Genomic DNA, 27,608 nt, shown 5'->3' on the forward strand with positions numbered 1-27,608 from the left:
CACACATCGAGCACTTCCGGTCAACCCGGAAACTCTCAGTGAACACACGTGCGTTCGCAAACGCTCAATAACAGCCACAACATGGATTTCGTTGAGGTACCAGTGTCCGAAGATGTACCTAGTGCTAAGGGTAAAGTTAAAAAACAAAAGAAACAAAAGAAAAGTGGCGAGAAAGCGACTGAAAATGTCCCAGCAGAGTCTGAACCCGCAGAGTTCAGTTCCTCATTACCTCCTACATTCAGCTTGTCGGAAATAAAAAATAAACAGCGAAGACACCTTATGTTTATGAAGTTCAAGCAAGAGAAAAGAAAGGTAAGTGGAAAAATAGAATAATAATAATAATAATAATAAAAGAATAATACAGCTTGAATTCCGAGTGTCTTTGTATCAATGGACCAGACTGCACAAAGGGAACCAAAAATGACAAAAATGTGATGTGCTCTGACTATTTGGACCGGAAAACAAAAAATGTAGAATAGATCTGGATCAGATACTCAAAAGTACTTCTGATATCAAATGATCCAATCGTTTGTTTAATGCCAGTTCCATGTTTTCGGTTTGTTTGTTTGTTTGTTTGTTTGTTTGTTTGCATTTTTCTCTCGCATGTAACTGTCCAAAAACTTGAGATCCAGCTGTGAGAAAAGCACACTTAGCTAGCAAGATTTTAGACATCTTTAGGTAGATTGTCTGCATTCACTGCTGTTTTTTTTTTTACACTGGTTCCTTAGCCAGCATAATCTTTTCAGGTAGAGTATAATCAAAAGCATATTATTGTCAGAAAAAAAACACAATTATGGTCAAAACAAGATATTTATTATAGTTTGATCTGTTTTGTAGAATTCAGTCATAGCAAATTCTGGCAGGTTTTTCTAGACCTACAATAATTACATTTCATTTCTCTGACTGTCTACTTACAGTTGCAACTGAGTAATGCCAAAGGTGCCATGCTCAGAGTTATTTAACACAGCTAGATATAAATATAAGGAAATGAAAGCTGAAATTCCGATCTGTTGTAATATTCATCGTTTAATCTCAAACCCAAATGTCTTCGGTGTATATAGCAAAAACAAATGAATTAGCCTTGTTATTCCAATACTTTTGGAGGAGACTATGTTTTAAATAATGCTCAATTTGAACCCTAGATAATTGGCAAGGGATGGTGCATCACCTGGATTACCTTATTGTGCCAAAATGTGGCTATTGTTCCCTGGAACCTTCTTGTCTAGTTTCTGTTAGGTTGACCAACATTACACTTGCAACTAGTGTTGTGTTGTATTTTGACATAGGTTATCCAGATGATTCTTACTGTCCCTGAGCATGGGAATGTCATGAATATATGTCAATATATATTATATATAATCATGAATATGTCAAAGCTCTGAATATTGTCTTTACACTGCATCTCATTATAGGGTCTTGTAGTACCACTCACAAATAAGCTGCCAAGGCCTGATGCGTACTAAAAAGCAAAACCCAAAATACTTTAAAATAAATAAATTAATTAAAGAACACAAACAAACTGTTTAGATTTAGCCATTAGATGTTATTCCCTAATTAAATCATTGGGCATTCATTCTGATGCTCATACTGCCATACGCTATTTTAAAGCCCAGCATCATATCCAGTATTGCAGAATTCGTTTTAATGTGGTGTGAGTGAACGGATCTCGGAACACAGTTTGACCCATTCACATCGTTCAACACTGTCCACAGACTATAAATTACATTTGCACTACTACACCATTAACTACAAAAGTAAAGACGTCATTAGACTATTCCAAGGATGTACCAGTTCTCAAAATGTGCACATGTGGAATACCTGGCAACTCATTGATCTTGAAACTGAGACTGCATAGTATTCAAGCTCATGTCCATCTATTAACATGTTGTCTTGTATGAGAAACTATCACTGTGGTCAGTGCAATGATGAATTTTAATGAATCCAACAAATATTGTATTTTCTTCCACCTCAGCAAAAATTGCAGTTGAGAAAGAAAAGAAAAAAGGAGAGAGAAGCACTTGGTGACAAGGTATGTGGTGGTTAATCTTCTGGCTCTTGTGCAGGTAAATTCCACTAATCCTATTTTCCATTTAAAGTCACTGACTACAAATGCAAATATTTCCTTGTTCATTTTTTTTATGTTTTTTTTTCTTTTATTTGGTCATATGCAAACTTGTAGGCACCACCGAAAGAAGTTCCAAAGACTATTGAAAATCAGAGAATACACGATGAGACAACAGTAGACCCAGAGGATGAGGAGGTATGAATGTCTCCTGTGATGGATATGAGTAAATAAAATTGCCATTGTATTTTTCCTTGTGCTGTTAATTTAATGAACATGTTCATGCCCACAGGTGGCTTTTGATGAAGGCACAGATGAGTTCTCAGCATACTTCAACAAACTGATAAACCCTAAAGTTCTCATCACTACCTCAGACAGACCAAGAGGGGTAAGCTCGTTATTGCTATTACCATTACAGTATTATCACTGTAATATTTGTGAGTGTATTTCACTTCTTTATTTTTATCTGACACATTCATATGTTGACATATACACACACTGGCCACTTTAGGAATACCATACTAATACTGGGTAGGACCCACTTTGCTCTCAGAACAATCTCAATTCTTACTCTCATGATCTTAAACTAGGTGTTTTGAGATTCTGGTCCTTGTGGGGAGAATACATGATCCTGTGCATTCTTGCATGTTTAATGTGTTGTACTAACACGCATCATTCTGCCTATTTATTTCAGAGAACTGTAAGGTTTTGTGAGCAGTTAGCAACAGTCATACCGAATGCACATGTGTACTACAGAAGAGGTCTTGCTCTGAAGAGGATCATTCCTCAGTGTGTATCCCGTGATTTCACCTACCTCATGGTCATCAATGAGGACCGAAAAGTGCCAAGTATCCTTTATCTGGGGAGTGTTCAGGTTCTTCTCTATTGGTTTATAACTTTCATTGATACTATACTAGCTTGTCTACATAGTTATGTTGTGGTGCATAAGAAAAACACACTTGTGACTGTATTCCTTAACCTGAAACTGTCAAAGATGGTATGGTTCTCTGTCACCTTCCTGATGGACCAACTGCACATTTTAAAGTCAGTAGTGTTCGACTCCGAAAAGAGATGAAGGTTTGTAACACTTTCTAACTTTTGAGCCAAAATGCAGTGCATACATAGTGGTGTTTTCCCCCCCTCCCACCCCATGCATTTTTCCAATTTCGTACTCTTCTTGATGAGGTAAAACTACTAAAATATTTATAAACTGAACACACGAGTGCCCAAATATAAGTTAATCAAAACAGTTTAGAAATAAGGTTTTCTCTTATTTTTAAAGGCTACTCTCTTTTAGTACATTTTCGATTGCGCCACCCTGGATCTTATTTTTGTGGCCATGATTTATGCTATACCAGCATGGATAATGGGGTTAACTACTCTTAACTATGTGCTTAATTACACTATACTATTATAGAATTATGCTGTATATTCACTACCACACCTTTGACTCTTTCATTACTATACAGAGAAAAGGAAAGGCACCAACAGAACACTATCCAGAGGTCATTCTGAATAACTTCACCACTAGACTGGGCCACAGCATCGGCCGTTTGTTTGCTGCACTTTTTCCTCAGGATCCACAGTTTGTAGGTAGACAGGTTGCCACTTTCCACAACCAGCGAGACTTCATCTTCTTCAGGTTTCACAGGTATAGAAACCTCCTGATGTTAAGTAACTGTGTGGATGAGTGTGCGATTTATGTTTCCCTTTGAAGGTTGTTCATTTTAAAGAGAAGAATTAAGATGCATTGACCGTGCATGATTTCATTTCACTGTTACTTCACAGTAGACTTGCTGCGATACTCGGTGATCCCGGTGTTAGATGGTGTTTGGCCGCACATCAATTACATCACTTGCCCACCATGGCACCGTCGTTTTGCTTTTTTATAGTAATAGAAATCATTTACTTAGAGAATGGACACTACAATTAAAAACCGAACGCGTCTTCTGAATTCAGCGTGAGCCGAACGAGTCATAGTCGCAGCACAGATCAGATTTCATTTATCACGTGACGAGAGTGAGGCGAGCTGACTGACGAGACGACGGCGGAAGATTTGGTTTCAAAAGTTCTGTGTTTAATATAAGCGAGTGTGTCATTGTGCTGTTTTGTTGTTGTTGTGTTTTTCATTAAGAATAATAATGAACCCACCATTCAAGTGATTGCTGCCCCCGAATTGCCTCTGATTCGATAGTGAAATGCACACGGGCATTCATAAGCGATTTAAAAACGGCGATACCGGTACTACTGGTGTTGTCACACGTCGATTATCCAATGGGAAAATTTCCTCACCATCACATCCTTACTTCACAATAGTAAGGGAAAAAGTGACTGAACACATCAGAAGGTTCAAACATGCAAAATTCTTTCAGAATAAAGACACAAATGAATAGATTTGGTAGATTTTATGGAATACCACATTTTTATATTGTGTGTGTATGTGTGTTTTATACTTCATCCTACTTGCATTTTTCTGTTGTAGTGTGTTGTCACATTAAAGAACATGCCTGTGTCACTAATGCTAGAACTCATGTCTAGGTAGTGTTCTTATTACAGGGTTTGCCATTTTAAACTTGAAAGCCTATTCTGCTCAAATTGATCCATTGGATTTTTTTTTTTTATTCACTTATTTATTTTCGCTAAAGATGAAATTGCACAAAAATATTTCCAACATAAAGAATGTTCTTTGCTAACCTGAAAATATTTATACATCACATTAGAAGGATGCTGCATGCAAAGGGATTTCGATTTTTCTATGAAAGTGATTTGTATTGCTGTTTTTCTATAATGGTTTTGTTAAAATATATTATGTACACTTTATTTTAAAAAGTGTAAGGTTTGCTGTATATTGTTATAACAGCTAATTAGCCTATTTCCATGTAGACTGTTAGCAAGGTACGAAATAGTCATGTACATGTGGCAAACATGTTTGTTTTCTCAAGGCCATATCTTATTGGAATGAATTTTACATATTACATATTGTACGATTCTGCATCTTGTGTAGGTACATCTTCAAGAATGAGAAAAAAGTGGGTATTCAGGAACTAGGGCCCCGGTTCACTCTTAAGCTGCGTTCTCTGCAGAAAGGGACATTTGACTCCAAGTTTGGGGAGTATGAATGGGTTCATAAGGTGAGTTTGGATGCTTTATGTAAGCTTAAGTTGTGTTTCGGTTTGTCATATGTTTTGCTAAGAATCATATAGTTTCAGAAGCTTTTAATAAATAAAATAAAAAAAACTCTCTGCCATTTGTGTTTCAGCGCCATGAAATGGACACCAGCAGAAGAAAATTCCATCTCTGAAGACAGTGGGGAGTAAAATATCACCCTGATGAGATGATATTTAAAGTGCAGCCAGTTGAATTGTTGCTATTGTAAAAATGTGTATCATTTAAATCAATTCTGATCATCGGTCCAAATGGAGATTTTATACATTGGATGAATTAGAAGAGGGGTCTTAGATTTTGATGGCAAAATGTGTCTCAGATGTGCAGCCGGTCACTCTGATGTATATCATAATGTGCTGTGGTGTTTACTACCTACATGTTAAGGAAGAATGTTTCTATTATATTCTAAACAAGCTTGGCTTACTCTTTTGTCAGAACTGACTGAAACCCATTTTTAATGATGTTTGTAATTTGTGACACATACATTCATCAGTTTAGGACCTTCATCTTCAATGACCCATTTAAACCTATTTATTTGTAGCGTAATTACTTGTGTCAAGAAATCAAATTTCAAAAATAGGACAAACAAATCTCTAAATTCTTCAATATATTCTAATATTGTGTGTACAGAGTAGACAAAGTAAAATTAACTACATAAGATGTTGGCATAAATAACATTCTGTATCTTTTTTTTTTTTTTTTTTTTTTTTACATCAATAAGAGTCACAGGGTTTTTCAATGGTCGTGTCCCCCCCCCCCCCCCCCCCCCCAAAAAAAAAAAAAAAACAACTTCTATTTTCTCAATTCATGTTCTGTAATGTAATATAATCAGAAACATTTGAAAACATCACAAACAAACCCCAGAGGTAGAAATCCAGCACTGTCCGCAGGGTCTGTGACTTCTCCTCGGCTACAGTTCTGATGCATACCTGTAGTCTCAACCAGATGCCCTGTGAACCTTTCTGTCTGTCCTGTTTGGATCAGTAATAATGTGTAGAACACATTATCTGTTCAATCCAAAGAAAGTTTATTATAATATTAAGATACAATAATATTAATGAATTAACTAATAATCTTTATATAGCATTTTTCAAACAAGTTTTAGCAATAATTTCTGTATGATTAATCAATCAAAATTAAATTCTTCAAAAGTAAAAATTATAGTATGAGCAATAGGTAATCTTATACACTATATGGCCAGAAGTATGTAGACACCTGGCCATCAAACCCATATGGGTCTTCCTTAAACTTTTGCCACAAAGTTTGAAATAGACAATAGTTTAGGATGTTTTTATTTTTTATTTTTTTTATTTATTTATTTTTTTATATATCCGGTACAACCCCTGGATTTTCACCTGGTCTCTAAGCTCAGACACTGTCCTTTACAACACTGACTCTCAGACATGTTACCCTCCTAGACCCATTTTTGCACCTGGCCAGACAAAAGAACCTACTAAATTCCCACTAATCAAACAAGAGCCCCCAGCAGTATGTCCTAGCCCTAAGTTTAGAAAATGAGAGTAGCTTCAGTTCCTTGGAGGAGAGGGAGGAAGACTCCTGGCATGTGAAGACTCCATGTGGATTGAAGCTCCAAAAATGTGTTAGAATGTCCAAGAGGAGTTTGTGGCAAAGCAGCATGGTAACAATTTATGTTCAAGAAGAAGCTATTCTTTTGCAAACTCTAGCTGTACTCTTATATTAAGCTGCTTTATGTCATCTTAAATCTATGTTATCCAAAATCTGTAGGTAAAAATGACAATGCATTATAAATATTTTTAATGCAGACATGCTCCCCATTAAACAACCTCCAAATGAAATGGAGAAAAATGAGATAACGCCTTGTTACAAGAGAAATTTGACCAGAGATACTGGAGTACCAGATATGCAGGAGGGTCCAGATACTGGGTTATTCCACTCTCAAGGAAGATAATATTGTAAAAGGTGGAGTTGTTATGAAAATATGCTTTACTAGTTATACTTAAAATTTCTCTGTAAGACATCAATTGTTCATAATATTCTACAATATAGGAAATCAAAACTGTCTCCAATGTTGAAGCCACCAAGAAAGAAACCAGGTCATGAGGTAAGGTTGGGAATCATATTCGTCTTCTTCAATTCAAGCCACAATAAACATTCATGAACACATTTCTGAATAGTTCTCCTAGAAGACATGGGAAGTCTTGTACTCATAAATGCCTGATCCTTGTAAAAACACTGACCTTTAGGGACTGGCTAAAATTCCACAGGGGTGCTTTCCTGTCCAGTGTGCAGTGAAGATGTATGAAAGGCTTTATTGCAGAAAGTGCCTCGTTTTCTTCTTTCCACAACAGGTCCATGTGAGTGGAGCTGAAACTATAGTTTCTGTTTTGTTCGATTCAGCTCCTAGTGCCTTTTCTCAGTCTCCGTATGAGCAAAAGACCACTCCTAAACTTTCAACTAACAGTGAGATGTTACAACAATCTTAACTTCTAGTGCAACAATATAAAGATAACTAGTGATGAATAAATTAAATATGATTACTTACCTAGAGGATGAACTGCTGAAGGAAATTAGACTGGTCCAAGAAGAAAGAAAAAAGCTAGAAAAAAAGACAAAAGCTTCTGAGAAAGGGAAAAGAACTGCTAGCTTTGAATAGACACTGTAGGAACCAAGGTATGCACTAGGTGTAAAATGTTTTTTTTACATTTTATTTTATTTTATTTTAGTGAAAGGTATGCACTAGCTGAATTTGTAAATAACATACTTTGACTTGAACTCCAAAGGGCTCTTCTCCAAACAACAAACACCCTAGCACGAGACAAGTGGAAGAGAAGGTATTTTGACACCAAAAAGGGCACAGCATCACTGAAAGAAACCTTGAAAAGCCTTTGCCAGGAACTCGAGGCATTTTGCAACAAATTGTTTCAGCAGCTGCAACCCAGAGATGTAAGGAACAAAGAAAGATCAGCAGGGAAACTGTCAAGTATAAAGGTTATCGTTTCCACTTGCTCAATGAAAAACTAATGGGAAAACTGTAGGTTGTCTTACAGTAGAGGGAGACAAACATCCACTTCCGAGTAAAATGGTAAACTGTGTCTACAGGGCTTGTGTATTGTTTGCATTCTAAAAAAAAACAACAACTGAGGATAAGAATAAGGGGTGGGGTGTGAAATGTTGGTTATAATTAACCAGTTACCCGTTATTATGCATGACATTAGTGCCCAACACTACTGTAAACCAAGCGATATCAACACTTCTGGCATATGAGGATTTTCTTAAATATCAATAAATTGCAGTGTCAGTAATTAAACCAGCAGAAGAAAAAAAGCTGATACGACCATGGAAAGAAAAAAATCTTGCTACACATGAAAAATATGAAGCCATTAGCTAGCTAACCAGCTTACTAATGTACAGAACCAACTAATTAAGATAAATTGAAATAAATATTAAGAACATCCATGTATTAGTTTATAAACTCTGAACCCATTTCAAATGTTTCTATAGATATAAATAAAATGAAGAGGGATGCAGTTTTACAAAAGGGAAAACGTGGTCTTTTTATACCCTGTTAAATTGAGCCCTTTATGTGTATAACTTTAAATTCATTACCACAGTCCAGACCTGGACCAATAACTAAAGTACTAATTTTCTCATTCACAGAATGACCTGAGAATGCAGATTATGACTGAAAGCTGCAAAATAGAGAGCCTGAAGAAAAACACTGATGATGCCAAAATGAAACTTGACACACGAATTATGGTATGTAAATTAAGCACATTATCCACACAGATTTGTCCCTCTATAAAAAGAAATTAATGAATAAATAAATCAAACAGTATAGTTTCTGTTCTGCTGATTTTAACTGAGGATTCAGGCTGCCATGGAGCTTCAAGCCATTGAAAGCAGAACTAATGCAGAAAAAGTCTCAGTGCTCATGCGCGGAGCCTCTCACAGGCTCTGCTGACCTTGGATAACCTCTAGAGTCACTTCAGCAACTTCCTAAATTTAAAATGGATTGTATTCTATTAGTACTCTAGTAGCTATTTGTGAATACGTTCTCTTAAACTTTATTCAGGCAAACAATCAAATCTGACCGATTGCAACACACAGTGTACCCAATCCAGTTTCTGTGCAATCTTTCTGGACACCAACTAGAATAGGCTTTTTCATTACACTAAAAATAATAATTAAATGGGAATAAAGTATACAGTATGTCTGCTGTTTAATGTTCAGTCCTCTACAATTGAATACGTCTTTAAAACCTATGATTTTTTTTTTTAATTCAAAGATTTAAGACCACACTGTCAATCATATCCATTAAAAAAAAAATTAAGTGTAAAAATTGAGTTTGTGTCATCATTTAAAAGGCTGGGAATGTCTTTTTTTTACTAACAATTTTAAAAAAACAAAACAAAACAAAAAAAAACACTAAAGTCAAGTCTTGTATCATGCATTTTATTAGACTTGGAAAAATTGTTCTACTGATTAGGAGAAACAGTTGTAGCCTCATAGGAGACAGTCATAGATGGTGCATGTTTTGGGATGAGCGCATTCCACATTTCAGCACTTTGCTGACGGGCAACAGGGTCATTTCCGTAGTCAAGGAGATTTCCGTTCCACATGCCGATTCCTCTCAAACGCCGCTGTCCTACGTAAGAAGCCTTCAATGAAATGCTCTCTGGATCGTCATACCACACCTGGTGAATGTTCCCCTTACCGTCCTGTAGAATGTGAATTGAGAAGCAATTTGTTAAATGTGATAGGCCGTTAAAATGACACTCAAAATACTTTTCAATGTGATTTTGTATTGCTGCAGTAGACCTGGTAATTATAGTAGGGAGCTTGTTGGATTTCATCCCAGAGCCTCCCAGACGTAGAGCTACTGATTTGTTTCATCATAGTTCTGTAAGGGATTTGCTTTCCAGATGCATCACTGCAAGGCGCTCCTCTAAAAGGCACTTTAGGAATTGTACAGATGCCCTCCTATGAGACAGCAATAAAGTTCAAGAAATTACTTACATATATATGCATTGCACATTCAAAAAAGCTGAACAGAGCGGAACCTAAAAATAAATAGTATGTTTAAATACAACGTTATTGTACGTGCATGAACTGTTCAGTTATGAAAGAAAAGACCTGCCCAAAGGCCAATCAAAACTCTAGAATGACAATAATAAAGGAAAATGAATAACCTCATCCTGTCTGGCATTATGTGGCTTTTATACCACAGCAGTGTTGAATACTTGAGTTTGACTGGTCAGAAGGCATGGATTAATTTTCCACAGCAGCACAGGACTGACAGTGCTTGTTGTAATATAACTGAATATTAATACGCTTATTCTATTACATTCTAAGTGCGGACCATATTATACCATTATTTTGGTCGTAACTTATTCACAGGGACTTGTATAGTGGATGCTCCACATAATCGAAGCCAAATGGTAACTGGATAAATAAATGTGTTATTTAACAAAGAAAAAAAGTATAATGGTGGATATGGTTAAGCATTCTGTAAGGATGTGTTCATTTTGGATTTACTGAAGGAGTCTTGGCTGTTAGTTCTCCACTAAGGGACAGAGGACTTCGTGCCTTCCGGTTTCTCTAATATGACAGACTTTATTTTTGCAGATAAAACAGTGGGCAACAGACAGTCTGACTTTTTTTTTAACTGATGATTTTAAAAAATTTTTTTTTACCTGAGACAAGTTCAGACACTGGTAGTCATAACCATACCATGGAACTCCCATCACCAGTTTATTTGAATCGATTTTCATCCCCATGTATTGATCATATGCTGGAAGACAAAGCAGCACAAAATAATAAGGTTCTGCAGTTACCAGGCATTCTTCAAAAAACACAATTGTATTTCTTACCTGCTAGTGTTTGATTTAAAGGCGCATTTGCCATTGCAATGCAGTCCCCCCAGATCTGACTCTGCTCATCATAAGACATGACAAAAACCAGGTCGCAGGAATCTGCAATTGCTTTGTAGTCATAGCAGCGCTCATCAATGCACTTAGGCGACCAAGCCACATCAAATGATACCTATTATTAATCATCAGCAAGACTAGATGTTAGTTGTTGAAATTATAGCTGATGGGGACATGCCTTTTGTGACTTATTTAGCATTCTACCTGAGAGCCCCGAATTTCTCTATGGAATGTTTCTGTGGTCTCCCTGACAAGAGCAGTCAAAGCATAGTACTCAGGGGAAGACTCCTCAACAGCCTGCTCAATGTCAAGGTTTATACCATCCATGAACTGGCTTTTAGCCAAATTGACTTTTTCTGTGATCCAAGCTGTCCTTTTGCCAACATCCACCATATCCGAGAGGGGTACAACACCTGTGAAAGAAAGTTTAAAAACACTCTCAATGCCTAGAACATTTATTTATGCTGCAGATTGTGTTCAAATAAACCATCACTTGCACATTTACAAAAAGCGCTACCTTTCAGAACAACACGTGCCCCTTTAGAATGAGCATAGCACATTAGCTCAGCATCATATTTTCCAAAAGTAGCAACTGTCGTCACATGGGACCAGTCATAAAACTTCCAGCCTTTACCCCCAACATCAAATACGAATACCTGCAGAAGAAAAAAAGAAAATATGTATAAATACTGGAGTGGAGGTATTTGACATTCCTTAAGCCACACAAGCATTGACCATTCTTTTAATGTCAAGACTTTTATAAAGCACTGCATGATATATTTATAGCGTGCTCACATGATGTCGGAATTACAGCAATTCTGAGCTTCTACCTTGTTAAAAGCGGGCACATTTTCAAACTGGCATTTACCAGATGTGAATTTTGTCAAACCTCCAACAGTGAAATGGGAGGACAAGCATTATTAAAACATATCCATTTGCATATTTGTGCACACAATGCATGGCATTCGACCCCCCCCCCCCCCACAATGTGTTAGTAATTACTTTGAGTTGATTGATTTATGGCTTTAAGACAATCTTAAAGCCTTGTGAAGAATACTTGTGAATGGCCTCAAAATTGCCATATGATCTGTACAGTTATATTGATAAATGTGATGTGCTCATGCATTTCTGTTGAATGAAGGACAGTAGAATTAAGCAATGATAGCAAAAATGTATTTAATTCTTTAAGGCACAATCCATCATCAGCTAATCTTGCCACATATTAATAACAGTACCATAAAACACCTTTATGACCATTCCACTGAAAATTATGAAAAATAAATAATAATAATAATAATAATAATAATAATAATAAATAGAAATATGTCTTGAGTTGAGCTTTAAATGTCAAAGGTCTGAACTTCCCTAATTTCGAGGGGAAGAGTTCCAAAGGAAGGAGCATAGACAGAAAAAGGCCCATCACACACAGATCTTAATCGAGTTTGTGGAACAGTTAACAAATTAAACTGTGAGGAGTGCAGTCTGCGATTTGGGGTGTAAGGATTTAACAAAGCAGATGAGTAATGGAGCCAAGCCATGTAATGCTTTGCATGTCAGAATTATAATTTTAAAGTTGACACAGAACCTGACAAGGGGCCAGGAGTCAGTGCAAGGACTCTAGAACAGGAGTAATATGACTACATGTCCTGGTCCCAGTCAGGATCCAGGCAGCAGAGTTTTGTACATATTGGAGCTTATCGAGTGTGGATATTGAAACTCCGGCTAAAGGGGCGTTACAGTAATCTGTTAGAATGATGAAGAATGAGTTCATTAGCTTTTCAGCTACAGAGAAATTTGGCATAGGGCACAGTCTTGCTATATTTCTGAGGTGAAAAAACAATACTTTGACAGTGCTCTGTACAAAGAATCAAATGTAAGACTGATAAAAAAGTGATTCCTAGGTTCCTCATTTCACGTCGAGTCTCTAGAACAGAGCCATCAACAAATAGACAGAGTTGACCAGCTTGGAGAATTTGATAGTATGATGATAGTAATAGGGCAAAAGACATTTATCTTATAAAAGAAGAAGGACTTTATTTGTAACATACATTACAGCTAATTTTTTCATGGATTTTTGTACATTTTTGAACTTGGGTTCAGAGCACAGGGTCAGTCATGACACAGTGCCCCTGAAGCAGATAGGGTTAAGGGCCTTGCAGTGACCACTTGGTGGTGCTGAGGCTTGAACCCCTGACCTTCTAATAAATATCCCAATGCCATAAAACCAAAGTTCCTTCAGTAAACCTCCACCTCACATCACACCTCTACATCTCTGTGCTCTGAGTGCAACTTGCTGGCTTTCAGAGAAAAACGGGGAAATGCATAATCCTGATTGGTTATTCCTGTTATGTCTCACTGCAAATGGGATGAAGCAAACTAATAGACGCGTTCATGTGACACTTGGGGTGGCTAAATATCGTAAAGATGACGTCTTGACCAATTATGAACATTATTATGGTGTCATTACTGTACAAATAATTAGTACACGTATAATAATTTCCGCTACATATATACATATGTTATGAACACCCAAGAATAAGCATTTGGAGCTGTCGTAAAACATTTAATGGCGAGAAGTGGAGCAAAAATACTCACCTCAAACTCATGTTCCTGCTGAACGGGCTGACACAGCTGCTCATGCTCACACGGACACACTGCTGATGAACCTGAAAGACTCAAGGTGACTACAAGTGACACAATCAACCACATCTTTCCTCCAAGGGTGCCCACGACTAACCACGAAAAAACCAACTATCTGTTTACTTCCTCAATAGGGTGCGCGAGAAGGACAACTTTATATAGACAACGCGTTGCAAGCACGTGACTGAGCTTGAGAGCATTGTGAGCAGTTCATTAAGCTCGGCTCATTAAGTATTTAGCGTATACCAACAGTAAACCTTAAAGAGAATGACTTTTTAAATAATGAAGTTCCATTTCTTGGAATTTTCCTTTCAGTCGGCTTTCAGTTATTCAAATGAAGGATATGTCTTCGAAACAATACTAGTATTGTTTTAAAATCAATGGTAATATCAGTTGAATCAAATAAAATGTTTATAGCAGTGTTATTTTCACCTTTGTTTGTTGCATTAAATTCAAAATTTAATTGACAATATTGATTAAGAATATGATCCTCCTGTAGATCTTTTATAATAACCTGGAAAATAAGTATAACCATGATAAAAATAATAATAAAAAAGAATAATAAAAGTTTAAGCAACGGCCTCAGAACAAGTGGCTGAGAAAACATGTTCATGACAGACTGCTTGCCTGTTTTTTATAATCCTTTGGTCAGCCATTTAAAAATAAATAAATAAATAAATACGACAGTTAATCCTGGCACACTAATTTCACTGGTTGCAGTGCCTATATTTCCTATAACCTATACCAGGGGTTCCCAAACTTTTCCAGGGCAAGGCCCCCCAAATGGCATTAACATTTGACTGAGGCCCCCACTTTGCAAGATGTCTTTAAAACACAATAAAAATACAGACTTCTGAATATATCCCCCCTTTTAAAAAAATAAATAAATAAATAAATTAATTAATAATTACATTTTACATCTTTACATTACATTACATTAGGAATTGATTGTGTGTGTGTGGTTGTCTGAGAGTGAGAATTTATTTTTCACATCAAATTGTTGAGGCCCCCTGGGCGCCCCCACTTTGAAAACCACTGACCTATACTGTTTATATGTCCTGGGACATTTCACTGTTTGTGCCACTGTGATCTTCTGTGTTAGCCACATAAAATTTACTTCCTACATTAGTTCGAAATGGTTACTCCAGTAGAGTTAGTGGACATGGCAAATGATAATTTTTAAGAATATAAGTTTTGGCTTAAAATATGAAAGCTCATCAGTTGAAGATAAAAAGGAAGAAGAAATGGCAATTTTATTGGAAGCAGCTTTGACGGGAATGTACAAATCAGTGTGAGATATAAAGTGAGTGTGGCTTCTTCAGCATCTATTTCCACCAGTGGAGTAAAAATATACATAACATTTGGCTGTTTGCAAAGACTTTAAGGATGTCATGGATAAGGTGCATAGGAAATGGAGTCAGTGTGGAACTGGAAAGAGCCCTTTGATTTTTCAACGATGTAAATGTTTGTTTACAGGCAATGAAAGGTAGAAGGGATCATGTAATTTTAATTATAAAACTCTCTCTGGACCTCCCAAGTGAGTCACCATTGTTCTCCTGGTTGGCTCCGTGTTTGCCACTGGGCTTGCTCAATGATTGCTACAGTTTTGCTCCACTCCTTCAGTTCAGGCCAGCTGTCAACTGCTGTCATCTTTATCTCACATGCTTTTCTTTGTCCTGCTGGCTGCAGTTCCAGTTCTTAAACGGTTTATTCCTTCTCAAGTGGGCCAATAATTGCAAAATTGTTTGCTTGACCGTTTTTAATTTTCAAAAATTTTTTTGGAGTGATTACCTCTATGTATTGGCATTGCAAAAGCCACCATTATTATTATTATTATTATTATTATTATTATTATTATTATTATTATTTTATTTTAATTTTTTTTACTTGGTTTAACTACAAAAGCCATTTTTGTGTCATGGCACAAATAGGCTCAGGATGAGCCTAGCTCCTTGCAACAAAAACTGATCTCAAGGTGCATAGACATATATAAACATTTTGTACATTCTTGTTCCTTAGACTAAGAATTGATGTCCAAATGTAATGCTCAAGATTGCTCATAGTTCAATGTTTAGGGTCAATTTATAATGGGAAGGGTTTGACTCTCAGTCTTAATTTTTAAGGGGGTAACCAGGTAAAGTATAGTGTGCATGCAGAACATTTCAGGTTTCAGACTTCTCTTATTTATTAATGGGGCAAGAAAGGGGTTTTTTTTTTTTTTTTTTTTTTTTTTTTTTTTTAATTTCCCTCATTTTCAGGTTGAATGTCTCTTGTAAGGGACCAGATACAAACCTGACATTTTTACAGAAATAATGCTGCCAATGAACAGAGCTACCAATGACAAATGAAAAGTGTCATAAACAGAGCTATGGTGTTGTTTCTCTTGTGATAAAAGCACTAAGTGACTACAGCTCAAACATTACTTACTGCTTTTATCACAGGAGAAACAACACCACAACTCTGTTTATGACACTTTTCATTTGTAAAACACCCAACTGAACACTATACTTCCATGTTTGGATAAAATCCATTCACGCATAGCAACTGTTCACCTTTTCATTTACCAACATGAAAAATCTGGCTGGTTTTTCAAATCTGGCCCACAATACCTAATTCCCAGCATATAGGCTAGAACTTTGGATTTAGTGACTGTAACAAACTTCAAAGATTGGCAAGGAGTAGGCGGGAACTGGCTGAACATAAACAAAGTTTAATCATAAACAAAACTCAAACATGACAGAGAAAACACACACATATACTACAAAGCTCTCTCGCACTCGCTCTCTCGCTCGCTTCCAGACACTCCTTTATTCTCCATCCATCCATCTTCTACCGCTTACTCCTTTTCAGGGTCACAGGGAACCTGGAGCCTATCCTAGGGAGCATCGGGCACAAGGCAGGGAACACCGGAGGAAACCGGAGTACCCGGAGGAAACCCCCGCAGCACGGGGAGAGCATGCAAACTCCGCACACACATGGCCCCGGCGGGACACGAACCCAGGAAGTGTGAGGTGAACGTGCTAACCACTAAGCCACTGTGCGCCCTCCTTCATTCTCCTTTAGAGAAAATCACTCTCATTTGACTTTAATTACATTTAATTCCTTTATTCATTTTCCGTAGTATTTCTCACTTGAATACTACTGATAGACCTACCTGAGAAAACGTATCGTTATTGTGAAGTAAGATTTTAGTCATATCGCCACCCCTAAACATTACCTTAAACCCTGCTGATAGGGATGTTTTATTTTTATTTTAGGAATTAATATTAAAGAGCTGTGTTCATAAATGAGTTTTCTTGTCATTCATAGACAGATTAAAAGCAGTAATAATGCATGAAGCTTGTTGTTTTGACCTCCTGCTAAATGTAACTCGACTCTGTACTCTCTCTCTCTCAACCTATATAACTTTGGGGGAAAGGCATCAAATTATTGAAATGTGAACTCAAACTGGAGTACATTTTCATACACGTGTAATATAATAAAAGTTCTACATATACCTCAATATCTCTTTTTTTTCTTTTAAACCATTTTTTGATAGGAAACTAGCTGAGGTGTTAATGACATGAAATAAAAATTAAATGGCAGTGGCAAGATGTAATAGTGGTATTTTTTTGTTACATTTATGTTGCCATTGGTTTGTGAAGGTTAAAATATGAATTTAACAGCTCAGAGGTGAGTTTACAATTGCAATTTAAAATCTTTTTTTCAGTTGAATTACTTTCTGGACTCGGCTATTAAAGACTTGAGTCCAACTCGACCCCTTTTGGACTCGGTCTCAATTAGTTAAGGACTTGATCTCGACTCAAACTCGACAAAGGTGGACTCATTAGATAACAGTATGTTTACACAAGATCAACACCGCCAAAAATTCTTTAAGTGGCTGTGGAAGTGGGCATGGTCCAGCGTTAGCTGTGGATGGAGATGAGGCAGGTCAAACCAGCAGGTAACTGGTTATGGTTCTCACCTGCGTATAATTAGTGAGAGTTGACTTGTTTGTGTCCCTTTGTCTTCTCAGTTGTTGTCTGTAGAGGCTAGAGAGAGCCAGGTGGAAGGACCGGTGTGTGTGTGTGTGTGTGTGTGTGTGTGTGTGTGTGTGCGCGCGCGCGCGCGCGCGCGTGCGCGAGAGAGAGAGAGAGAGAGAGAGAGAGAGAGAGAGAGAATTTCAGCTTGTTTCTCCTGTGCACTAATTAGCTGGAGCTCATCTTTGCTCTCACTTGTACATTTACAGTACCTTCAGAATAATTTCAGTCTCCTGTAATTTTTGCTCATGTTGGTACACTAGACTTACTCTAATTTTAAATCCATTAGTTTTTCTAAAAAAATTTTCTGATTTATGCCTCTATCTGTAATCCTTTTCGGGAGTACTATGGGCAATTCCTTTGACCTCATATCTTGGGGTTTTTTTTTTTCTTTTTTTCTTTTTTTAGTTGGTTTAGCCCACGTGAACTTTAATCAAATTATACAAATGCAAGAATAATCTCTATTCCATTATCTCAAGGAAAATCAATGGAAATTGAATGTGTTCAAGCGTCATTGCAAAGAATATCAAAGGTCTGAAAGTATTTTCAAAGTATTTTCATTTAAAAGTATTTTCATCAAAGTATTTTCATTTAAAATACTTTTAAATAAATTTTTTTATCTAATTTTATTTTTAACACATTTACAGACTGATTGTAAAAACTGGTTATGCTTATTTTATTGCTGATTTTGCAAATGGAGTTTTACCTTGAGGAGCAAATAACACAAGACTTTTTCCTGAACTACTTGCTTAATACTTAAGGAGCACTGGGGAGAAGAACAAGCTCTGATTTGGCTCTGATCAGGAAGTTTTGTTATAGAATTACCCACCTACCTATTGTTCTAATATCATTTCTTAAAAAAAACAAAAAAAAAAACACCTTTAACCAATCCACACATAAGTAAAGAAAAATGCACAGCTGAAAATATATATATTTTTTGCCTTTTGGATGCTCTTTATTTCATTTAAATAATTTGCATATTTGAAATCATGTACTAGAACATTCTCTGATATCATTTAGACATTTCTTAACAATGGCCCAAATGTCCAAATTCTGGAGAGCTGGGATAGTTCCATCCTGTTCAATGGGCATGGCAATAGGAAGAGGCACATCTAGTTTTGACACTGTCATCTGGAAGGGCAAACCACAATAAAATGTTAAATATTTATTTACAAGTATTAAACCATGCAAAGACTTCATAAACATTCTCACCGTTGGAATCCGCAAAACAATGTTGACAGACTTTTGAGTTGGTAGGGCAACAATAAGGTTGACTTCTCTCTCATCATTATCAGCACTATCAGCATTACATCCAACCAGGTAAGCTACCCTAGGGATGTACTCCCTTGCCCTGTTGGCAGAAGAACAGAGAGAGAAAATTTATTTGTAAAATTACTTGTGACAGACTGCAATAGATTTGCTGCTGTGATCTTTGTGACTTAGTACCTTTTTGCCAAAGGGATAGCATAATTTAGGATTGTTGGTACTCTGTTCCAGCCCAACCCAAAACGTGCAGCAGGATGTTCCTCATGCAGACCAGTTTCAGCCTTGACGGTTACAGAATAGTCCTGGCACTGCTCACCAATAGCAAACCTGGCCTAATAGGAGAGTCCTTGCTCAGTGCAAACAATAAAACCTTAGATTATATAAAGAGAAAGTGTTGAAAACACTTCTGTTAAGAATCTTTTGTAGCAACTTACAGCGACTTTATGCTTGCTTGGAAGTATAGCATCAGCACATATCTTCCATTTGTCATTCTCCTTAATAGACTCCAACACAATCTGTACTCTTGAAGTGGGCATGTCCATGTAAGCAGCAATCTGGAATCCCAGCTTGCGGTCAGCTCTAACAACACGAGCAATGATGGCAAAAGCAGGTGGAACAGCATCTCCAAGTAGGTTAGCCTGAAATTGTAAACAGGGACCTTAGTAATTTTAATAAACACCAATTTCTGGGTGTCTAATTAAGATGTCTATTAATTAATACTATATGTTATTTTACCTGTCTCTGTATGGCCTCAATGCTAGATGCACTGCTGCCTTTCGACATACCCTGTGGGGCCATGTACAAAAACAAATAAAGAAGTATTAATATATATATATATATATATATATATTTAAGTATCTAAAAACAAGCTGAAAGGGAGTGGTTGAAAGACTACAAGTTGAAGAGATTCTTTGGGAATTACCTGTTCTTTATTGAACTTCCTGAACTGAGCATATGAATTAGTATTCTAGGAAGAAACAATAAATGCCATTTCACCAATGAGCAACATATAACATATGAAATGCAAGACAATATACTTCTGCATCGAAATGAGAATTAGAAGCAGAGGACAAACAAGTGTTATTATTAATATTATTAGTTTTGTTATTGTTGTTTTTGTTATTAATATTATTGTTGTTATTGTTGTTGTTATTATTATTATTTATTATTATTTATTATTATTGTTGTTTTTGTTATTGGGCATTGCATGTGAAGGCTGTAGACATTACAGTGGGATATGATGCATTTTTTCTTTTCACTGAATATAATGCATTAAATAGTGCATTAAGTATCAGGCCCCCTATGTCATGTTGGTTACATGATGAAGTCTTACCTTGGTCCTGCGAGCTCTGGAAGATCTGCTGCTGCTGCTGCTGCTGGAGCTCCTGCTGCTGCTGGAACTCCTGCTACTGCTCACACTCTTGCTGTTGCTAACACTCTTGCTGCTGCTATCACTCTTGCTGTTGCTAACACTCCTGCTGCTGTTAGAACTCTTGCTGTTGCTGGCAGAGGATGAAGAACTGATTGAGCTGGAGTTAATATTCTTCAGTCCAGCCGCCAGAATTTCCCTCAGTTTCAACAGGATGGTACTTTCTTCAGTACTTTGAACATCACCATTGCTGCTTTCCTTCCTAAGCTTTTCAGCTGCTTTAGGACCAACTTGTACCTCAAGCTCCAGTCTTTCTAGACCATCACCTGAAGCACAAACAACAGTATTTCTTCCGTGTTACTGTTCAATCTTATCTGAATTTGGTTGTAAGCAAATTTGACTTTGTTAATTACCTCTTGCCAAAGAAATTCGAGCTGAGTGTTGTCCAACAATATAATACAGAGGATTTAAACCCATAAAGCCAGCATTCTGGGAGGAAACCTCAATACATCCTTTGATTTTAATATACGGAATAACACCACACAAGTTCTTCTGAACTGAAGCAGGTATCCACCTCTGTGCAGCATCAGAGGGCATTGGAGGTGCCAGTGATACAGTTCTCTCAGTGGGGAGGTCCTCAATGTTTCTGGTCACAGCAACGGTCTCAAAGCTGAAGATACACAGTCAATCAACATGCTTGATCTTTTTTGTTTTTTAGCCAGTTGTATATTTGTCATAATTTTTGTTTTCATGGAGAGGTAAAGATTTTCACTTGTCTTTCTCTTACCTGACATCTGCAATATGATCAGGAACAGCAACAGGCAGAACCTCCAGCTTTACATTGCCGTTTGGAAGGTCAGCTCTTATAGACACTTTCCCTGGTACAACAGTGTGTAACTTTCCTCTGGCCATAACAGCAGCCTGAATCAAGGCAGTGTTCACTCCAATTACAGCAAATGTCTGGAGGGCAACACTGAAAGCAAAACAAGATAAATAGGTTCATGTAATTTCCAAAGCTTCATAGAAACTTCAAGATTTTTGTCTTTAATGTGTCTTTTTTGAAATTTTACCTTGGTCTGGCCTCAGCTTGCAACTGGATATCGGTCTTCATCAACTGATCAAGAGTGAGAGTCTCTGGATGCTCCGGTAAAGGAGGGGTAATAGTTGCCTTAACTAAAAGAATGAATGAAAGAAGTTTGTCAGAAAGATAAATATACATGCTTTACTCTAGTATGTTACTTTTATGAAGAAAGCCATACCATTCAGATCTGCAGCAGCAACGGCAGCAGTGTAATAAGAAAGCTCCATTGGCACACCAAGAGAACTGGGTAGAATACGGCGCACTTCAGCTGCCAGCAGGGGCTTGGCATACTGGAAGGCAAAGCCTTTCTGCAATGCTTCAACAGCCTCCTTCAACAGTTCACGAGAACGTGGTCCAGTAGCAATCTATAGATGTATTACATGTATATTGCATGAGATTATAATTTTTTGCAGTTAGTTTCAAGGATACATATTACTAATAAAATATTTAATTTAATAATGTATTTGTGCCCTTATTTATGTTGCTTAAATTAAATGTCTAATTGAAAATATGAAAATACTTGTGCTGCTTGTTCGATGATGACTTGAATGAAGGTTTTGTCAATGTTGGCAAAAGCAATTTCCTGACCAAGAACTTTGACAAAGATGGAAGCCAGTGGTTGATTGGTTGGTAAAGACTTCCAGTCCATCAGCTTGGAGTACAAACAGAGGAAGGGCATGCATTATAAATCATGTACAGTTCAAGCCTAACGGTAAAAGAACACAACAAATACATTGTTAAAGGTAGCTCACAGCCTTTATGGTATGCTTAATTTTAGTGATGCGATCAGCGTTTTCATCATGTGGAACAGTCTTTTGTAGAGCTTCCTGAAGTCCTTCAGTTCTCACCCCAACCTGGTTGAAATAAAATAATAAATTGCAGTGAATGTGGTAAAAAAAACAAAACCTATAATGAATTTAATGCTATCATAAAATGGCATATTTTTACCTCAAGAACATCAGCAGCAGCTCCAGCCAGGTAGGCTCGTGCTTTGGTTATGACAGCTCTGGGGAAGATGGTGGCAGCATCATTGATCATGTAAGCACTACCAGCAGCTCCAACCATGAGAGGAGCTTTTAACAGAAATAATTATACAAAAATTGTAGTGGCAAAATTGATATTTGTTCCTGAAATATGCAAATATTATACAATGAAACAAACATATTGAAACATACAGATATAGAGATCGAAATGGATGGCTCTGCTAAAATGATAGCTCAGTCTGTCCAGTTTGGGGCTCAGCATCCTGATGGCAACATTTGCTGCAGCAGCCCTGCAATATCAGTAAAAATGATTAGTTTTGGCCTAGGTTTACAGCTCTGAAGTAATGGTGCTAATAAAACTTACACATGCATATAATCAGGGGCCATGCTTCTGGTCAGAGACTTGATATGAGAATAAGCAAAACTGACAACATGCATGTTGGGCTCCCTCTCCAAAGCTCCAGCAAGAGTGGCCATAAGGGCTACTGACGGCTTGGCCTCAAAGAGCACAATACAGGCAACCATGCGAAGTTCAGGATGTAATGCCTTGTTCATGAAAAGCTGCAGTGCCACTGGCTGAACCTAAAACAACAAAATAAGATGATTAAGTTCCTGGGACACGATCTGTCACAACAGCTTTTGTGTTTAGACATCATCCCATACTAACCAACTTTGGTTCTTTCTTGGCAATGTTCCTAAGAGCCAAGATGGCATCAACTTGAACACTCATGGGAGCGGCAGCAGCAGCACTTCCAAAACCAGGCAGGAGTTTCATGATTGTTTTAAGGCTGGCAGGGTGGCCAGCATTGCCCAGCACCTTAAGAGCCAGTGTGATTTCAGGAATCTCGGCCTTGGAAATTGCTGCAGCAGCAATGTCATGGATAGGCTAATAATAAAAGTTTAGATACAAAAAGTTACTGGTCATTCATTATTTTCACTGATCATATACACAATTCTCCCATATCTGTAGTCTTATTTGAAGTTATCTTTTGTCTGAAACCGAGGAAAATATTTTTACGATAAGTGAGAGAGGGAGAAAACATAGAACTTAGAAAACTGTTTTTTATATAAGTTCTTTTAGATGAGTACTGTAATATAATATCACTGAAATTGTTTACACAAATGCGAATGAATGAACAGAAGCTTTACCCTCAAGAGATCAGCATCACATGTAGGAACTTCAGCACAGTATTTGGCAATCATAGAACCACAGCCAAGCATGGTCACCTCACGCAGCGCTGGAATATTCTTGACTTTGGGGTCCATAGCCAGATTCTGTTTGATGGAGGAAAAGGTTACAATATTTTATGGCATTTATACAAGGTTCTGCCAGACTTGAAATACATTACATGAGGGATTTCCACTCACAGCAGTGAGTTGGATGACATCTGGATTAGCGGTGACCATGTGCAAAGCAACCAGAAGGGCCTGAGTGAATTCGGGGACAGCAAGCTCATCAGCTTGAAACTTCTCCTTGATGAATCGCAGAGCTACTGGTGTACCCACAACAGGAAGTGCATCCAAAATCCACCGTCTGCCACATTAAGGATTTTAGAAAAGCACATAAACTGGGCTTTAATTCCATGATAATATTCAATTAAACTTCACCTGTTAAGAGGTTTGTTCTTGTACTGTGCCCAGATGGCTTCAATACTCTCCAAGGTAGCTACACGCATGAGCTGGACAAGCTGAACAAACTTCAGAGGAGCGTCCTCATGAACCATAGCCTGATTATTTTCAACCAGATGCTGCAAGACCTCTCCAATCTGTTAAAGAATCAAAAAGTGTTTGATAGTGACAACAATGTCAGTTCTGTTAAATTATGATAAGCTTTTCTCCAAATGAATGAAGGAAAATGAAACAATGAACTAATAACTAATAAATAAATAATAAACTAATAAGTATACTTGGGCCTGTGCATTATTGATCTTCAGAAGTTGAATTGGGGTTTGAAGAATCTCAGTAGCAAATTCATACTGCAGGGATCCACGGGCCAAGTATTCGCCTGCAAGGGGTGCAGTCGGGGCATTCTGCTCTTCCTCTAAAGTCAGAATTTGCCTGAAATAAAATTATTTACTATTATAGAAATTTCTAAATAAAAACAGATATTCAGAAATACATTCTATAAACACTGCAACAAGTCATAAATATAAGAATATAGATCATACTTGGCTTTCATTTGAGCTGCCCCAGTTTCTGTATTTAAGGGTGAGAACTGATGGACCTCTTCAACTATAGCCTCAGAAATTAGAGCACCTCTATCAGTGGGCTTCATGGTGTAGCTGAATGTTGCAGTCCCAGTCAGACTCTTAACCCTCTGTGGTGAGGAAATAATTAAATAATTAAGTGTGATTCTTGCTTTAGATAATTCACTTGCAAAGACAGAACTCACTGACAGCTTGTGAAATTACCTTCTGGCACTCCACACACGTTTCAGTGTAAGCTAAACCAATATCTTTTATGACTCTCTCATGGCAGTTGGTCAGGTCTTTGGACTTTCTCACAGCAATTTGATGGGTCTTTTCATCCTCACTGATCATGTAGTGGGTCTTGCAGACTCCCTGAGGTCCAGCCTTTAAGAATGAAATAGCTTTAGCTAAGATGTCAGGTCAGAACAGAATTTTAATAGCACTGGTAATAAATATAACTCATGTATTCATTACCTCATGCAGCTCATACACATTCTGTGTGTTCTTGAGGTTGAGCTGAAGGATGTTGAGGATACCTCTGTGCAGATTCAGAACAGTAGCAGAGACTCCAGCAGGGGCAAATACCTTCCCTACCATGCCATTAGTATACTCAAATTTAATGGGAACTTCTAGCTGAGCCTTTAGTGCTGAGGTAAGCTTTGCAGCAGGAGCAAAAGCATCCTCAGGCCAGATGCCAGTGTACTGAAACAGTTGAGGATTCACGAGCTAGGGGGGGGGGAGCAACATTTAGTTAAAGACTGTGTATGCCTGTCTTGGTAGCACCATCCATGGAAGAAAGAATAAGTTTACCTTCAGGAGGAAGGTGTTCTGGGCTACAGCACTGACGAGAACCTTGCTGCTGACTTTGACTCCAGCCTTAGCCAAACCCTCTTGAGGCAGACCGCCCAAGAGCAAACCCTCATACTTGTATACAAAGGTCTTACCCGCAGCAAATTCTGGAACTGATTAAATATTTTACAGTAAATTTCACTGAAATAACATAACAATGTGTCCTCATTATTTTAATGCATTCTTAGAAACATTACTCACCAAGGTTAATCTGTTGACTTGCTAAATGAAAATAGGAATAAACATGTTATACTCTATAGTCATATTCAGAAATAGTGAAATTCTGCAATATCTTTCTAGGTTTTTGAATGGATACGTTTTTTGGAAATGAAACAATTCAAGTAATGACTTACCCACAAGGGCCAGAGTCAAGGCAAGCACTACAGCTCTCATGGCTGGTGGTGTGTGATGAATCCACCAAGAACCTATGTTTTTATTGTATGAAATTTGCTGATTAAGTATAACCTTAAGTAGATTATTAACTAGTTTTGATGTACTGTAGACTAGATCTGACTCAACAGCTGATACAAAGTAATCATTCCGGGTCAGGTTAACTTACCCTTCTGTCATGTTAAGGCAGAGCCAATATCCACAAGTTCCAGTACTTTTTTTTATTTTTATTTTTATCTTTAAATTTGCTACTTTTACTATTTCTGTTAAATATTTCATATATATATATATATATATATATATATATATATATATATATATATATATATATATATATATATATATATACACACACACAGTGAGGGAAAAAAGTATTTGATCCCCTGCTGATTTTGTACGTTTGCCCACTGACAAAGAAATGATCAGTCTATAATTTTAATGGTAGATTTATTTGAACAGTGAGAGACAGAATAACAACAAGAAGATCCAGAAAAATGCATGTCAAAAATGTTATAAACTGCATTTTAATGAGGGGAAATAAGTATTTGACCCCCTCTCAATCAGAAAGATTTCTGGCTCCCAGGTGTCTTTTATACAGGTAACGAGCTGAGATTAGGAGCACACTCTTAAAGGGAGTGCTCCTAATCTCAGCTTGTTACCTGTATAAAAGACACCTGTCCACAGAAGCAATCAATCAGTCAGATTCAAAACTCTCCACCATGGCCAAGACAAAAGAGCTCTCCAAGGATGTCAGGGACAAGATTGTAGACCTACACAAGTCCGGAATGAGCTACAAGACCATTGCCAAGCAGCTTGGTGAGAAGGTGACAACAGTTGGTGCGATTATTCGCAAATGGAAGAAACACAAAAGAACTGTCAATCTCCCTCGGCCTGGGGCTCCATGCAAGATCTCACCTCGTGGAGTTGCAACAATCATGAGAACAGTAGGGAATCAGCCCAGAACTACACGGGAGGATCTTGTCAATGATCTCAAGACAGCTGGGACCATAGTCACCAAGAAAACAATTGGTAACACACTACGTCGTGAAGGACTGAAATCCTGCAGCGCCCGCAAGGTCCGCTGCTCAAAAAAAGCACATATACATGCCCGTCTGAAGTTTGCCAATGAACATCTGAATGATTCAGAGGACAACTGGGTGAAAGTGTTGTGGTCAGATGAGACCAAAATGGAGCTCTTTGACATCAACTCAACTCGCCGTGTTTGGAGGAGGAGGAATGCTGCCTATGACCCCAAGAACACCATCCCCACCATCAAACATGGAGGTGGAAACATTATGCTTTGGGGGTGTTTTTCTGCTAAGGGGACAGGACAACTTCACCGCATCAAAGGGACGATGGACGGGGCCATGTACCGTCAAATCTTGGGTGAGAACCTCCTTCCCTCAGCCAGGGCATTGAAAATGGGTCATGGATGGGTATTCCAGCATGACGATGACCCAAAACACATGGCCAAGGCAACAAAGGAGTGGCTCAAGAAGAAGCACATTAAGGTCCTGGAGTGGCCTAGCCAGTCTCCAGACCTTAATCCCATAGAAAATCTGTGGAGGGAGCTGAAGGTTCGAGTTGCCAAACGTCAGCCTCGAAACCTTAATGACTTGGAGAAGATCTGCAAAGAGGAGTGGGACAAAATCCCTCCTGAGATGTGTGCAAACCTGGTGGCCAACT

The 27,608-nt window shown here is 37.7% G+C and overlaps 3 protein-coding genes across 3 annotated transcripts; 1 reads left to right on the forward strand and 2 right to left on the reverse strand.

The window, feature by feature from the left end:
* Positions 1–46: 46 nt before the first annotated feature.
* rpf1 (ribosome production factor 1 homolog) lies at positions 47–5,648 on the forward strand. The gene is given in 9 exon segments (NM_001201225.1): positions 47–312; positions 1,973–2,029; positions 2,180–2,260; positions 2,355–2,450; positions 2,757–2,910; positions 3,057–3,139; positions 3,532–3,713; positions 5,067–5,193; positions 5,322–5,648. Coding segments are annotated over 9 exon segments (1,053 nt in total). The 5' UTR covers positions 47–81; the 3' UTR covers positions 5,364–5,648.
* Positions 5,649–9,647: 3,999 nt separating this feature from the next.
* On the reverse strand, positions 9,648–13,912 carry ctbs (chitobiase, di-N-acetyl-). The gene is made up of 7 exons (XM_017477565.3): positions 13,732–13,912; positions 11,654–11,792; positions 11,341–11,549; positions 11,080–11,251; positions 10,903–11,000; positions 10,028–10,189; positions 9,648–9,927 (listed from the first exon to the last, which is right to left on the reverse strand). Exons 1-7 carry the CDS (start codon positions 13,843–13,845, stop codon positions 9,685–9,687), a joined length of 1,137 nt encoding a protein of 378 aa, XP_017333054.1. The 5' UTR covers positions 13,846–13,912; the 3' UTR covers positions 9,648–9,684.
* A 4,828-nt stretch (positions 13,913–18,740) lies between these two features.
* Positions 18,741–25,967, reverse strand: LOC108270632 (vitellogenin). Its single transcript, XM_053683136.1, has 27 exons — positions 25,886–25,967; positions 25,734–25,754; positions 25,494–25,645; positions 25,158–25,409; positions 24,906–25,067; positions 24,663–24,811; positions 24,402–24,552; positions 24,103–24,260; positions 23,863–24,028; positions 23,644–23,769; positions 23,162–23,380; positions 22,859–23,076; positions 22,687–22,784; positions 22,460–22,584; positions 22,264–22,365; positions 22,032–22,163; positions 21,690–21,876; positions 21,501–21,603; positions 21,218–21,403; positions 20,844–21,100; positions 20,395–20,756; positions 19,984–20,028; positions 19,797–19,847; positions 19,496–19,699; positions 19,242–19,393; positions 19,008–19,146; positions 18,741–18,926 (listed from the first exon to the last, which is right to left on the reverse strand). The coding sequence occupies exons 1-27, from the start codon at positions 25,923–25,925 to the stop codon at positions 18,783–18,785; spliced, it is 4,101 nt and encodes a 1,366-aa protein (XP_053539111.1). The 5' UTR covers positions 25,926–25,967; the 3' UTR covers positions 18,741–18,782.
* Positions 25,968–27,608: the final 1,641 nt, after the last annotated feature.

This window comes from Ictalurus punctatus, chromosome 10 (assembly GCF_001660625.3).
Source record: "Ictalurus punctatus breed USDA103 chromosome 10, Coco_2.0, whole genome shotgun sequence".
NCBI lineage: Eukaryota > Metazoa > Chordata > Actinopteri > Siluriformes > Ictaluridae > Ictalurus > Ictalurus punctatus.